The 14,595-nt window shown below is 46.6% G+C and overlaps 1 protein-coding gene across 1 annotated transcript; it reads left to right on the top strand.

The window, feature by feature from the left end:
- The first annotated feature begins 1,128 nt into the window (after nt 1–1,128).
- Nucleotides 1,129–6,769, top strand: PDXP (pyridoxal phosphatase). The gene is made up of 2 exons (XM_088652097.1): nt 1,129–2,911; nt 4,987–6,769. Exons 1-2 carry the CDS (start codon nt 2,290–2,292, stop codon nt 5,310–5,312), a joined length of 948 nt encoding a protein of 315 aa, XP_088508223.1. The 5' UTR covers nt 1,129–2,289; the 3' UTR covers nt 5,313–6,769.
- Nucleotides 6,770–14,595: the final 7,826 nt, after the last annotated feature.

The raw sequence follows: 14,595 nt of genomic DNA, 5'->3' as shown, positions 1-14,595 counted from the left end.
GCATTCTGCACAAAATAACTGTCCACATGATCAATCTGAATGGATCTCAGGGGTGCAGGGGGAGGGACAGGGACAAGGAAGCAGTTCCCACACTGCATGCATTCAAGATTTAACTTTGTGTTATGTTGTTTAGATATGCAGGGAAAATCAGCTGAGATTTGGATTTTTTTGAGAGTCCAGATGAAACCAGTGGTTAATAACAGAATATGTAAATCAAGCTGCAATCTTATACAGCAAGGACGGGAATCCTCTAGGGCCAAGGCTGACTGTGATCCTTGGGGACACTCCCCAAAAGACACCCCCACTGACCCTCTTTAGTGCTTTTGCCTAGCTGGAATGCATAGTTGAAATGTGAATAATGCATCTTTTCTGTCTGTATGAAAGGGGTGTGGGTGTGGGTGTGGATGTGGGTGAAGATAAGGACTGCTGGCTTTTGTGTGGCTAGAACCCATGGCATGTGGTTCTCCTGAGGGACTGCAGCCCTCTGGCAGAAAAAAGTTCACCACCCCAGCTATACTCTCTTACCCAATAGTAAGTCTCATTTAATTCAAGAAGTTAAGTACTTAAGACATGAATATGATTGCATTCTCAGTGTTGCTAACTTCTCTTTAGTGCTCCAAACAGACAAGATCTATTGTGCTTGGTTTTCATTAAATCTCCATAAATTACAGACCCAAGAGAGATTGGCCAGGGTCATGTGTTCTTTATCCTTAATGCTGCTACTTTAGATATAGTCATGCTTATTCAATTGCGGCTGGATAAAATTCAGATGCCCCTCTTAATAGGAGCGGTGAATCTGTTTTATGGTGGAGGCTGCATTTCCCGATATCTCAATTAGTGGTGGGACCACAAGTCAGCCATAGGCAGGGCCACAGTCAGGGTGAGTGGGTGGGTCAATTCCTTTTCTTCCACCCAGCTGCTAGTGAAAAGCCATTTATTTGTCCTTTGCTTATAGAGGGCGAAAGCCAGGTAGGCATCCACAGGACTTCAGTTCTGCCACGGGGAGGATGAAGGGGCACTTCTGAAGGACCTCGCAGCCACCCTTGGACTTGAGCCCATGCCACACATCTCAGGCACGTTCCTGAAGTGTGGGTGGGTTCCCACAAGGCAAGACACAGTGATAACAGCAAGAACCTTTATTGAACTACTGTACATAACTGGGGAACAGGGGCAAAGCAGCCGCTTATATACATTCCTGAAAGCCACTGTGATTGGCTGTCTAAACTTCCAAGCTGCAAATCACGACTCAGTTTAAGGACGAATGGCAGAGGCCCAAATCCTGAAGTGTTCTGTGATTGGACATCATGTATTGAATCAGAACACAGGAGCTCAGAATCCTTACTCCAGACTCAAGCTCAGGCAAACACAGACAACAGACTACATAACAGTTCCATTTCCCAATAATCCTATGAACTGTAGTTCATTAAATCTACTGGGAATTGGCACTCTGTGAATGGTAAACTACAGTTCCCGGTGTTATTTGGTGTCAGTTGCTGCAAAAGAACCGTTTGTAAGCAAGCACAGGCGTCCACAAGGCCTTTCCAAGGCAGTCATTGGCTGGCCATTTTTTGCTCCGCCTTCATTTTTCATTCTGAAACCGCCAATTGGCGTCAACAACCGCCTCTCATTCTTTCCCTGCACACGCCCAGGTTTGTTTACCATCTGATGTATTTATTTAACAGTCTACTTCCTTTTTTTTAGTCCCGCCTCCACTCTTCAATTACGATAGGTAGATGAAGCTGTGACGCCCACCTTACGCTAACGCTGTTGTTTTAGTTCGCCGTATTTTATAGGATAGTAACCTCCATTCCTCTACCTGATAGGCTCACAGCAGCTGTCACTTTGCTCCCGGCCTCTATACCGCTTTCTTTCCATAGGCTACGGCGGGAGGGGGCGGGCTTTTCATGTCCTCGGTCCATCCTTTCCCCCACCCGCTCAGAAAGCCCATCCAGCGCGCTCACATCTGGATCCTCTTCCCTTCCGAATCACTGTAACGGGTTGCCATGGCAACACAGTCCTCGTCCTCCCCTCCCCGCCCCCTATCACCATGGCTGGCAACATCCGCCTCGTCCAGTCGCGGGTCTTCCTGCAACGCGGTTGGCCGCTGAGCCTGAGCCCTCTTCTGTTTCGCTCGACGCGCCTGGTCGCCGAGCCCCTCGATTGGTGCTCCCCCGCCGCCGCCTCCCCTCCATCCGTCATCGCCGCGCCGCGCTCCTGATTGGCCTGGGCGGGAGCGGAGGAAGAGGCGGTGCGGGGGTGGCGGCGGCGAGAGCGGCCGGTCCTCCCAGCATGGCGGGCTGCAGGCGGCTGAGCGGCTCCTGCCTTCGCGAGGTGCTGGGCGAGGCTCAGGGCGTCCTCTTCGACTGCGACGGGGTCCTGTGGACCGGCGAGCGGGCGGTGCCCGGCGCCCCCGAGCTGCTGGAGCGCCTCAGCCGCAACGGCAAGGACGCCTTCTTCGTCTCCAACAACAGCCGCCGCTCGGTGTCGGAGCTGGAGCGCCGCTTCTCCCGCCTGGGCTTCCGCGGCGTCCGTGCCGAGCAGATCTTCAGTTCCGCGCTCTGCTCCGCGCTCTACCTCCGCCATCGCCTGCTGGGGGCCGAAGGCGACTCCGGAGACTCACCCCCCGCGGGCTGCGTCTTCGTGCTGGGCGGGGAAGGGCTGCGCGGGGAGCTGCGGGACGCCGGGCTGCGCCTGGCCGGCGAAGGAAGAGGAGGAGGCGGGGACGACGAGGAGGAGGACCCGGCCGGCCAGGAGAGGCTCCCGGTGCGCGCCGTCGTCGTCGGCTACGACGACCAGTTCACGTTCGCCAAGCTGACCGAGGCCTGCGCCTACCTGCGAGACCCGCAGTGCCTGCTCGTGGCCACCGACCCGGACCCTTGGCACCCGCTGAGCAGCGGGCAGCGCACCCCGGGTGAGTGACGAGGAGCGCGGCTCCGCCTCGGAGCCTCTGCGTCGCCTGCTGGTAGCAGGAGAGATGGGTTCCTGAGCATGAGCAGAGCTCCCTTGACCGAATGACTGTAGTTTGCCCGGTTCCCTCCCCTCCGCCCCCGTGTTCCTTACCTTTGGAAAGGGATTTCCAAGCCGACAGGACAAGGAGCCCAGGGTTTTTTAAGTAAGATCTGGAACCTCAGCTGTCGAACTTTAGCTTGGAGGACAGAGTAGTGGCCTGTGCCCTGGGTTCAGATGGTAAGCACTCGTGGATGGAAACGGATACCTTCAAAATCTAGGTAGTTGTGCTTAGAATTGGGGTAGTGCTTCTTAAGCCTTATGGGGCTTGTCCCCATGTTGCTGAGGTTCAAACGGAACAATACAAGCCGTCTTGCTTGTAGTATTTTTACCATAGATCTGCAAGTTGAGGCTGAAAGCTTATGGCTTACTTTGAGACCTGATGAATTGAGCTAGGGTTTGACTCTAAGTCCATAGACCACCCATCTTGGGTTAAGGGTTAAGGATGGTTCTCAAAAATGATCAGGTGTCCTTTTCCCTAAAACATCAGGTAAAGGAACACTACCCTTGTGTTCCATTGCTGGCATCTATCTTCTGTTCTGTGGAGCCTCTTAGGAGCATCCTGGACTAGTGAGGAACTCCTGGCCATGCATTATGTCGTAAGTGGTCAAGCACTATTAGTTGGGGAGCCGATTCCTGTATACTGCTCATCAGATGCTAAAATACTATGTCCGCCAAGTATGGGGTCCTGTAAAGCTAGGGATACATGGCACATCCCAGGTACCCAATATTCTTGGTAGGCTGTTTGGGTTGCTAGCTAGATCTGCAGTACATATTATGGTGGCTTACATTAATCAGTATTGTGAGTTAGCCATGCAGTTCCTCAAACCATCATGAATAGCCATCCACTTTCCTTCACCTGTGCATCAGGCTCTGTGTGACAGTGCAGGCCGTCTTTTCTCAGGTCTTTTCTGTACCCTTGGGGAATCCCAAACCTAGAATCTATTAAGGATTGTAAGAGAATTTTAAAAAAGGGGGGGGTTACAATTCCATTAGTTGGCTTCAGGTTCCTGATTTTATTTCCTCAGACTTCCTAGTGCCACACTTGTGAGGCAGCTGACATGTCTGTTCATTCTTCATTCACTGTTAACCTCAACAGTATCCCAGATGTGACCAGTTTACATCCCACTTTGTGCCAGTGCTAATCAATCAAAGGAGAAGCTTACTGGTAGTCATGCAGGACAATGTGTAAGTTACATGACCCAATGAAAGAAAATTCAAATATCTTGCCTAATGCTAGAAATGTGTTCTTTCCAGGAACTAAGACACCAGCAGGGGGTGGAGTAGGATTGCTTTTCATCAATGCCTTGGAGCCAGCTCTCTCATCCTGGATAAAGTTTGTGCTTTTATCCTTGGACTAGGATTTAAATTCTTGGACTAGGGTTTAAGATGCGCAGCAGCCTTGTAATAAGCCCACCAAAGTTACTAGCCTGCTGGAGACTCTCAAAGGAGAGATAAAGAGCTCCGTCCTTCCTCCAGCAGCTCACTGCATTTCTTTCCTGGGGGTGGAGGTGGGACCTTCCCTTGTCCTGCAGTCTGCTTGGTTTCTATGCCTGGCACATAGGAGGGATGGAGTGCTATGCCTCTCCTTCACCTGCCTGCAGTTCCTTGTTGCCTTTGGCTACCAAGCAGGTGCTTATCTCCAACACTGAGGCTGAGGTCATAGTGTGTTGGGCTGCACAGGTTGGCTGCAGGTGGGGACTGCACGGTTGAATTCTCCTCCCTGCAATTGGAGGAGCATTCAGTGATGCACGTCCCTGTCCCCTAAAAGGTATTGTCGGTTGCAGAGTTACCACCTCATTGAGACAACTAGCCTGCTCAGCCTCACCATTTGAAGGCTTAGAAAGTTGCTCTTTTGCACATCCTTTGTCAACCCAACTTAGCTCGATTGCATAAATATGTAGGCTATGCTTAAGTTGCTTAATGAACTGGAGACCAATCTTTTCACATGAGGGTGTCTTATTGTCTTTTATCTCTCAGGAACAGGGAGTCTCACTGCTGCAGTTGAAACAGCATCTGGGCGCAAGGCAATGGTAATTGGGAAGCCCAACACGTATATGTTTGAGTGCATTGTGGAGCGCTTTGGTGTGGATCCGTCTCGCATGCTCATGGTGGGTGACCGGCTGGAGACAGATATCCTGTTTGGCAAGAACTGTGGCCTTGAAACGGTCTTGACCCTGACGGGAGTCTCAAACCTAGAGGAGGCACAGGCGTACATGGCCAGCGACAGCCCTGCTGCAAGGGACCTGGTGCCTCATTATTATGTGGACAGTATTGCAGACTTAATACCCGGCCTGGATGAGTAAGGGGAGATGTGGGTGGGCAGAGTTCCTAGTCCCATTCCTGATTGCCGCCCCTTTCCTACTTCTGCTCCCTCTCTCCTTGATTCTGGGCTCATCACATTCCAGTGTTTCTTCAGGAATGAAGAGAGGGGTGTTAGTTCACTATTTGAAGTCCTTTTGTTTTACTTTAGCCAGCTATAAGGGAACAGAGAATCTTATGTGAAAGTGGGTTATTTATAGGCCGGACCATTATTTATTTATTTCCCCTTCCTCTTGGCATGAAGTAGTTATATTTATTTAAATTATTTATTTAAATTATATTACTGCTGCCACTAGTGGCCTTCTTACTGTTGTCCTGGGCTCTTTTTTTTTTTTTTTTAAGCACAGCGATGTGCTTGCTGTGTTGTGGTTTGCTGTTCCCAAGCTTGAATGAAGCAACGTTTGTACCGGTACTATTTATCTCTCTTCTATAGCCACTGTCATTCCATGCCAGTGTTGGGGTGGCGGGGTTTATCCCAGAACTCTTGCTGTGAAAAGGGGAGCATTCAAAATCCAGTTCAGAAGTAACGCAGTTCTTCTACAGAACGGCTCTTTGGGGGGAATAATTCCTGTGGGTGTATATACAAACAGGGGTTATCATAACACTACAGCTTACTCTGAAGTGATAAGGGCTGAGGGTAAGTTTCTGATGCAAGTTACATGTTTGATCCATTCAAACTTTGTCTGGCATTTTCATCCACAGGAATTACTCCAAAAGTGCTGTGTGGGGAGAAATTGCCAACTAGCTCAGTCAGAAAGCGTATAAGTGTGGTAAATCTGGAATATGTAAAACGCTTTTAACTCTGAATTTAATATGAAAGGTGTTGTTGTTTTTTCTGTCTTGAGAATTTTCTCAGGTAACAGAATTTTTATCACTCCAATTTTATTTTGGGATTGCAGCTATAAGGAATGAAATGCGTAGAGCGATTTTTTTTTTGTGCCCATGAAGTTCTGGATTGGCTGTCAGTTCGTCTTGGTAATCCTTCAGTAATAACAGCCTCCAGATATTCCTGCCTGTATTGAGGTAGGAACCCAATGTGTTTCCCCACCCCACCCCCTTCCCTCTGACTGGGTGGACCAATGAAACATGTCAGTCAATTAATTCAGTCCTGTCTGTGCCTGATAGGATTCACCACTCTCCTAGGTGGGGGGGGGGAACCTTGGTCCGCCCTCTGACCTGCTGTGGTGTTCTTGATTTGTGGGATAACGTTGGCATTTCCAGTGTTGTCAATGTGCCACAGCATCCCAAAATAAGTCCTTGCTTGTCTTTTTATGGTTTATTATGTATTTATTAAAGTGTTTGTATAAATTATGCTGATGAGTTGTGCCAAAGTGGGTATGTAGCCTCTGGGCCCACTCACTTACCTGTATCTCCATGTTGTTGTGGTTCTCTGACATTCGCTGTCATTCTGCACATAATAAAATGCAGGCACAAGATGGAATCTGGCTTTGTTTTTCCATTAATCTACTCAGTGGGCATGCTGGAAATATCTCAAATCAGGGATAGCTGTGTATAATGACTGAATAAATTAGTTGATTATCTTAACACACATTACCTTTTCAAATTGAGGGGGGGGGCTGCAGAAGAAGCTAAATGGAAGGTGCTGAAATTGGACACAACTTCTTACCAACCAAGGGTGTCCTTGCTGATGAGCTCTGTTTCATTTTAAAAATGCAAATAATATGCCTGATAATAATAGCTGAGAAACTGACTTGAGGCAAATACAAAACATCTCTCAAGTTTTAGAGTTGGTGTGAACTGGAAGGTGGTTTGTTTCTTTTTTGGTAGTGAAGCCCTTCCAAGACTTGCTGCAAATTTGCTTAGAATCTTGTTGCGTATTAACTTCAGCTCTTCCTGATTTCTAATTTTAAAAAAAAATAAGATATCCAAATGTTAAGAAATTAAGTCTGGGCCAAGTGAACGTGGAGACATAGTGCAACTCAGGAGAGTGAATTCAGTCCTGTTCAGTTGCCTGAAAGTGTCCTGCTTGGGTGTTTACCAGAAAAAAATGGAAGAAGAATTGAACTCTTCAGCTTTGAAAGCTTTAGGAGAGACGGTAGTTCTACAGAGGTTTATCCCTAATCAATGGAGCAAAGCTGAGATATTTCACAAGAGGATACACATTTTTAAAAACCTTCATCAAGCCAAAGGGTACCTTGTAATACACAAAAATTGATTACTTGATACTTCCTGAGACCCATTAAAGGCCAGGCCAAACAAGGTCATAAAAATATTCTGATCCAAGAACTATATAATTGTTGAGCAGCCACTGAGTTCATATGTAGAAGAAAGTGCCAAAGAGGAAGGTGAGCAGAGACGTAGTGTCAGATGAACTCAAAGATCGCTTGGGGCTTACAAGCCCAAGCTCTGAAATTCAGGCTTGTATCCCAACAGTTATACATCTATTATCCCAATCACTGAGATCATTGTGGTGTGCTGTTCCACTGTGTTAGATGCTTCAGTTCTGAAAAAGCCCTTTGCTGATGGGGAGAAAAAGAGGTCTCCCCGTCTGATCTTGGGGCTTGGGCAGGTTCAGAGAACAGGTGATTCAATGCATCTTTCTGTACACTGCAGTTGTGGGTGCTTGCAGCCTCTTTTTGCATCCTGTCTCCACAAACAACAACCATCCCTTTACCCCAGTGTTACTGGATTCTGACTCCCACCATCCCTGCCGATTGGTCAGGCTTGCTGGGGCTGATGGGAGTTGGAGTCCAGCAACACCTGGAGGGACACAGGTGCCACATTCCTGCTTTACTCTTATTTGCAAAACAAAATCCACTTATGGGATACCTCTTTTAACTCAAATCTAAATATCACCAGAGCAAGCTTGTTTGCCCTTATTAAATTCATCTTTCATATGTCCTTTCACGATGGGGAAATAGGATACAGACCTGACCTTTTAGTTCAGTTCTTTTGACGTACTACAGAGCCTGCAGCTAATTTTTCAGAGCTGGGAGATACTGCATTTAAGCCAGTCCCAAGGGCAATGAGTAAGTTTGCTGCTGCTGCTGCTGCTGCTGCTGCTCTTGCCTGGCTGTTCTGGTGACGCTTCAGAGATAAAGCACACACTGTTTCACCACAACAGCCTTGAAAAGTGAGAACTGATGCACAGAAAACAGGAGGGCATGGAATGTTACAGGTGATTATTCATTTTCTTTGGGCTTCGCTGTGCATATAACATGATGAGCCTTGCAACAGAGCTGTGTCTCCCCTGCTCCTCAAGCCAGCATAACCTGAGTAGGATGATGAGAACTCTGTTCTTTCACGGGTTCCCCATCCCAGCCCTACAAGAGTCAAGTGGATGGACATTCCTGGTCCAAATGAAATTCCCTTGGTAACAAAATTGGTATGTATTATCCTGTGTGTTTGCTGTGCAAAACAATAGTTGTGCTCTAACCTGCTGCATTAAAAAAAATTGCTCTAACGGTGGTTATAAACATAGGGTGATGAATAAGCAAGAAGCTGTCATTATCGGGCTTCTGTGGGTGGATGCAGAGTGATCTTCAGTGGAATATTTGACTTACTATCCAGGGTTGTGAAATAAAGAAGCCCACGTAACAATGAGATAATAAGAGAGATATTAAACACAACTACGGATAATAAGGCATTGCAGGCTTCTTCACACGATCAGTTGAAAGCATCCATTCCTGCATGTTGCATTGCAGGTTTTGGAATATCTCCATTTCCTTGAAGCAACTGAAGGGAGACAGTTTGATTCCCCACAACATTTGTTACGCTTTGAAACTCAAGCCTGCCCAGTCCTGAAAGTCGTTGCAAGTACCAAACCTTTCAAATCAACGTTTCATCCAGCAGAGGGCTCCCGAGTGCAGCAGCTCATGCAACGAACATTCGGCTTAAGGTGCCAGAATAGTTTGTTGTAAAATGTGCAGATTCCTTGCATATGAAGCAAGTATATTAATTCAATAGATTCTATATGCCTACAATAAAAGTTAGCAACCGGTTGCCTTCTGTGGGGCATGAGTTCAACTCTTCCCTTTCTCAGCCTTCTGAATGTCACGGGATTAGAGGGCAAGGACATGGAAAGAAGGGCCTCTTCTCTCATCCCATAATCGGCCCCACCCTGCCCTGGACACACGCATACACCCAAGACAGCAAGCGCTGGGCTGCCCCTTTCTCTTGTTCCCCACTAAGTGGTCTACTTGCCAAGTGAGAGTCCTAAAATAATCAAAACGTACTGGCCACCAAAATGCAAACGGATGAGCAGGTCTATGCCTATTTAAGCATTTGCAAAGAACCCCTAAGGTACCAATTAAAGGGAGAAACAGAAAAAGCTAACCATAGAAAAGCTTGGGGCTCAGCTTGAACCACAAAAAAGCGGAAGGAAGAAGTGAGAGTCCTAAGTTCTGATTCACATACTCAAATAACAGCTTTTACTAACTCTTTGGCTGCTAGTTAGCATAAGCTACTCCCATTCATTCTTTCCATAGAATGATTCAGCTGCCTTCTCCAGAATCGGTGTATGGTCTTCAAGCACAAATTATTTTATGTTTGATCAAACCGGGATTCTATTTCTGCCCTTGCTTGTTTAGAAAGAGTATTGTTATAAGTTTCTGGTTGGTGCTCCGAGTCCTTTCCCATTCTTGGGATCCTGTGTCTGTGGGGGTAGAATTTATGAGAGCAACCTTGCCCACCCAGTCTAGGACTAGGTAAATTGCTTTGGGTTGCTAGCTAACCACCACCATTAGCATAACCAAAGAAGTTGCTCTGTGCCGTTGAACAAATTGGTGGACCTTCCCACACCTAGCTGTTAGTTATGAGAAGAGTAGCCAGAGTTGTGTCAGAGAGCAGGAAGCAGGCTGGAATCTGGAGACACAGAGACATGCTTACTCTGTGCTAGATTGAAAACTGCAATGAATGGAGATGGATTTCCTAATTCCAATCCCCACCTCCCAAAAGCAGCCATGTAACATCAGCAGTCAGCAGAAAAAAGTGAGTGTTGTCATATGAACTGGTAACTAGTTAAAAAAGCAGAAGCAGAGTATATAAATAAACAGACAGCTTTTCCAGGGGAGGGAAGTAAGCAGTGGGGTCCTCCAAGCATCATTCTGTATGCTGAGCAGCTTGTTACGGAGTTGGAATTGGGAGTAAGCAGTGTTGCCATTGCGCTGCCTTGCTCAGCCTTATCTTTTCCATTGACTAGGGGTGTAGCTGGTCCAAAGGAAAGCAGAGCAATATGTTTGGCACCAGCTTGACTGCAGGAATTGCTAGAAGGAGCTGCAAAAGGCGCCATCCAACCATCTTAGGGACTCCGCTCTGGATTTGTGTAGAGTTTACTCCTTAGCCTTTTCTTCCCCCAAAGATGTCCCTCAATGCAAGTTGATCGGGGGTGGGGAGAGGGAAATGCCAAAGGCCAAGTCCTAAATATGAACATCTGGTGCTCTAATGTGCACTGCAATGCATTGCGTGCAGCACTCATAAAACATTGCTTGAGCTAGTTTTGTTTCTAGTCCACCCTGGCAGGGAGTGGGCACCACAAGCCAAACTGTACCATAGACAAGTGTTGGGGCCTTCCAGCTCAGGTGCACAAGAGACTCCCATTGGCTGTGCCACTTGTGATTCCTGTTGGCCCCTAGGTGGCAATGCCACAAGCTTTTGGGGGAAGCATTACCTGTGTGAAGAGGGTGGTTAGGCAGACCTGATCCCAAGGCTGCCCTGCAAGAGAAGGGCAGCATGTGCTTCTGCGTATTGGATTCAGTAATGTCCCAGAAACCGTAGGGCACACAAGATATACTAGTTTCTGAAGAGGTACAGGTGCAGTGATGCAATTTTTCTCAAGAAAACATGGGTGTCGATTTATACTAGTCTTGCTCCATTCATTCAAACAAACCACAAAGAGTCTCTCCTCTCCGCTCCGCTAGATTACTGGCAAGCAATCTTATCTAGACCCATATGGATCCTTTTTTTATTTATTGCTCTCTCCACCCAAATTAAGATGCTGGTGTGTGACAATAAAAAGGGTGTGACAGTCAAAGTTTCCCACGCTCCACAGCCAACATCGTGCCAGAGCCCTTTTATAAGAAAAGACATATTTAGGAAGAAGGAATAGATTAGAGCTGATAAGACCCAACAGACATCAGTCGTGCTTCTTGATTAAATGCAGGGAAGGGGGAGAACGACCCATCTTACTTCTAGGAATTGCCTGCCCTGATTCCATGGCAATGGCTGAGTAGAGCGACATTAAAGGTAAAGGGACCCCTGACCATTAGGTCCAGTCGCAGACGACTCTGGGGTTGCAGCGCTCGTCTTGCTTTATTGGCCGAGGGAGCCGGCGTACAGCTTCCGGGTCATGTGGTCAGCATGACTAAGCCACTTCTGGCAAACCAGAGGAAGCACCTATTAAGAACCACATTGGCAACATGCATGGGCCAAAGTGTCCTGTGCATTATCATAACGTAAACCAGAGTTTGCCTGGGTTTAACCCTTGAGCTCATTTTTCCGGAAGGATTTCCCATGCTCCGAAATTAAGCAATACAGGCAAGGAGCCAAAGAGCTGCATTAGGCAAACTCAAGGACCCAGATGTGGTTAGCAGGCTGAACTTCTGCCGCAGCCTCCTTCTTTTTCTTCTCCACTTCTTTGGTCAGCAGACTCCCAGGCCGTATGACAAGCTAGTATGGGAAGTCCCCCTCCATTTCAGAAGTGGCTGCTGTGCGGCCTGTAAAGTATCTGTCTGTTGCACAGCTCTATGGATCCCATCCTATCTGTATCAAAACAGTTGAGCCTCAGTTGCTGAATGACTCATAATGACTCGTGGGGTTGCCACAGAAATCCTTCCACATGATATGGAAAGCTAAAATGTATCAGGTGCACATAGTCCCCAGCCCTGATTACTTGTTAAAAACAACAACAACCCACAAAACACTAAAAGTCCTACTTAACAGAAGACAGCGTCTTTCAGAATTTAGTCCTCTATTTGAAGGGCTGTCTGGTCCAAAACTGGTTTAAAGATAAAGAATTGACTGAACAGAGAGCATGGGTTTTAAATTCACCATCAACAGTTCACACCTGGACAGCAGACCTAGTAGGCAAACAGGTGACCTAGACCCAGTCTTTCCATTATGCGATCTAATGGATTTTGCTTAAATTGTGGGGATTATTTGCAAATCTGCATCTATGAATATGAATTAGCATATGCAAATCCATGTCATTCTGTCCTCTTTTTCTTTAGTCAGTGGTCCCTAGTGATGTGATAACTTCAGAATTAGTGGCATCAACATCTGAATACCATTCTCTGGAAAAGTGACCTGCTTGTGGGTGTCGAACAGGAATCTCGTTGGCCATGATGGGAAGCAGGATGTTGAGCTAGATAGGCCTTTAGGTGGATCCAGCAAGATTGCTCTTATGTTCTTAGCTAGAGATAAGCAGGTGATGTTCAAATACTGAGCAGATGGCTTGTACGCTGAAGATCATTGGCATCTCCACTTGAAATGGTATCGGCCAGCAGGTGGGAAATACCTCTGTCTGAGATCTTACATAGTTGCTGCCCATCAGAATGGATGGTCCTCAGTTATTGATTTTTTTCATTGAGATTTTCACATAATGCAGTAAAATTGCAGATATAGAAGATACAAAACAAAGGAGGAAAACAGAAGATAAGAAAAGGGCAATAGAAATAAAGAAAGGAAACACAGAGAAAGATATTAAAAAGCAAAAAAAAAAGCTAAAGAGGAACTTTCCCACTTTTTCTTAAACTGAGCTGTCTCAGAATCATTCATTTCCTTTTCCCAAGAAAAGTCCAAGATAGCATGTGTGGGACGTTTACATAGTTACGACTTGTCCCATACACAAACAGGCGGCAAGACATCAGACCCAACAGGTTAGTCCCATTTTGCAAGCTCTGAGCTCAGCCTGGAAGCCAGAGAATTAAGAGTTTGTGTGGGCTTGCAAAGCTGCAGGCAACAGCACTGTGGCCATGAAAATCAGGGAGAGGGTGTGGACTACCCACGTAGCTTTGCAGTGAGAGTACCATCTCCCCGGCAATTACACAGCAATGGAAGTTTATCTTAGCCACAAACACACACAGAGAACCATCCAGTTCTAAAGTAGAAAGAGGTGGAAGCTCAACAACTTTGGCTCCCCCAAAAAAGCTCAATAACTTTGGTCAATCCAATGGGTAGATCACTGCCAGTTTTTTTATAGAAGGAGTAGATCGCAGTGTCTTGGAAGTTGGACAGCCCTGCTAGAGGGGATATCTGCTCTATTGTTCTTTTTTTGTGTGGTCCGTAGATTTTCATTTGAGAAGGCCACACCTTCAGGCCTGAAGCTTTGGTTTTCATGCCTAGCAACTGTCATTCTTTCATTCATTGGATTTATATTCTGTGTTGTGTCTATTAAGTTGTAAGCCTGCGAGCAGCGACTGTCTTATCTTTGAGACTCTGTACAGTGCTTAGTAGAGACATCACCTTGCCTGCAAAGGTCCGTATAGTTAAAGCTATGGTTTTCCCAGAAGTGATGTATGGAAGTGAGAGCTGGACCATCAAGAAGGCTGATCGCCGAAGAATTGATGCTTTTGAATTATGGTGCTGGAGGAGACTCTTGAGAGTCCCATGGACTGCAAGAAGATCAAACCTATCCATTCTTAAGGAAATCAGTCCTGAGTGCTCCCTGGAAGGACAGATCCTGAAGCTGAGACTCCAATACTTTGGCCACCTCATGAGAAGAGAAGAATCCTTGTAAAAGACCCTGATGTTGGGAAAGATGGAGGGCACTAGGAGAAGGGGACGACAGAGGACGAGGTGGTTGGACAGTGTTCTCGAAGCTACGAACATGAGTTTGACCAAGCTGCGGGAGGCAGTGGAAGACAGGAGTGCCTGGCGTGCTCTGGTCCATGGGGTCACGAAGAGTCGGACACGACTAAACGACTAAACAACAACAACAGTGCTTAGTAAATTTTAGGTGTTTTATAAGCAATGCACGGTCCTGTATTCCACCAAATTGACTCAAACGTCCCCTCAAGGCACCTCAATTGCACCTTAAAATTGTGAACAATACAATGCAATGTATCTATGAACTACAATCAATTAAAACGTCATAAAATATGACACAAACAAATAGTTGCACTATGATCTGCTACATTGCACTAACTTTGAACCTGACTTCCCAGAGTGGTGAGAAACTCAAAGTGCAGAACTACCTGGCTTTGTTTTATTTGGATGTTGGAGGTGACTTACAGCATATATTATATATTATATATATTTGCTATAATTATTAACACCCAAAGCAAGAGGGGAGGCAAACAGCTCCCCTTA

This window comes from Zootoca vivipara, chromosome 9, assembly GCF_965207765.1.
Source record: "Zootoca vivipara chromosome 9, rZooViv2.hap1.1, whole genome shotgun sequence".
Classification (NCBI taxonomy): Eukaryota; Metazoa; Chordata; class Lepidosauria; order Squamata; family Lacertidae; genus Zootoca; species Zootoca vivipara.
This window is presented reverse-complemented; position numbering and strand designations above follow the sequence as displayed.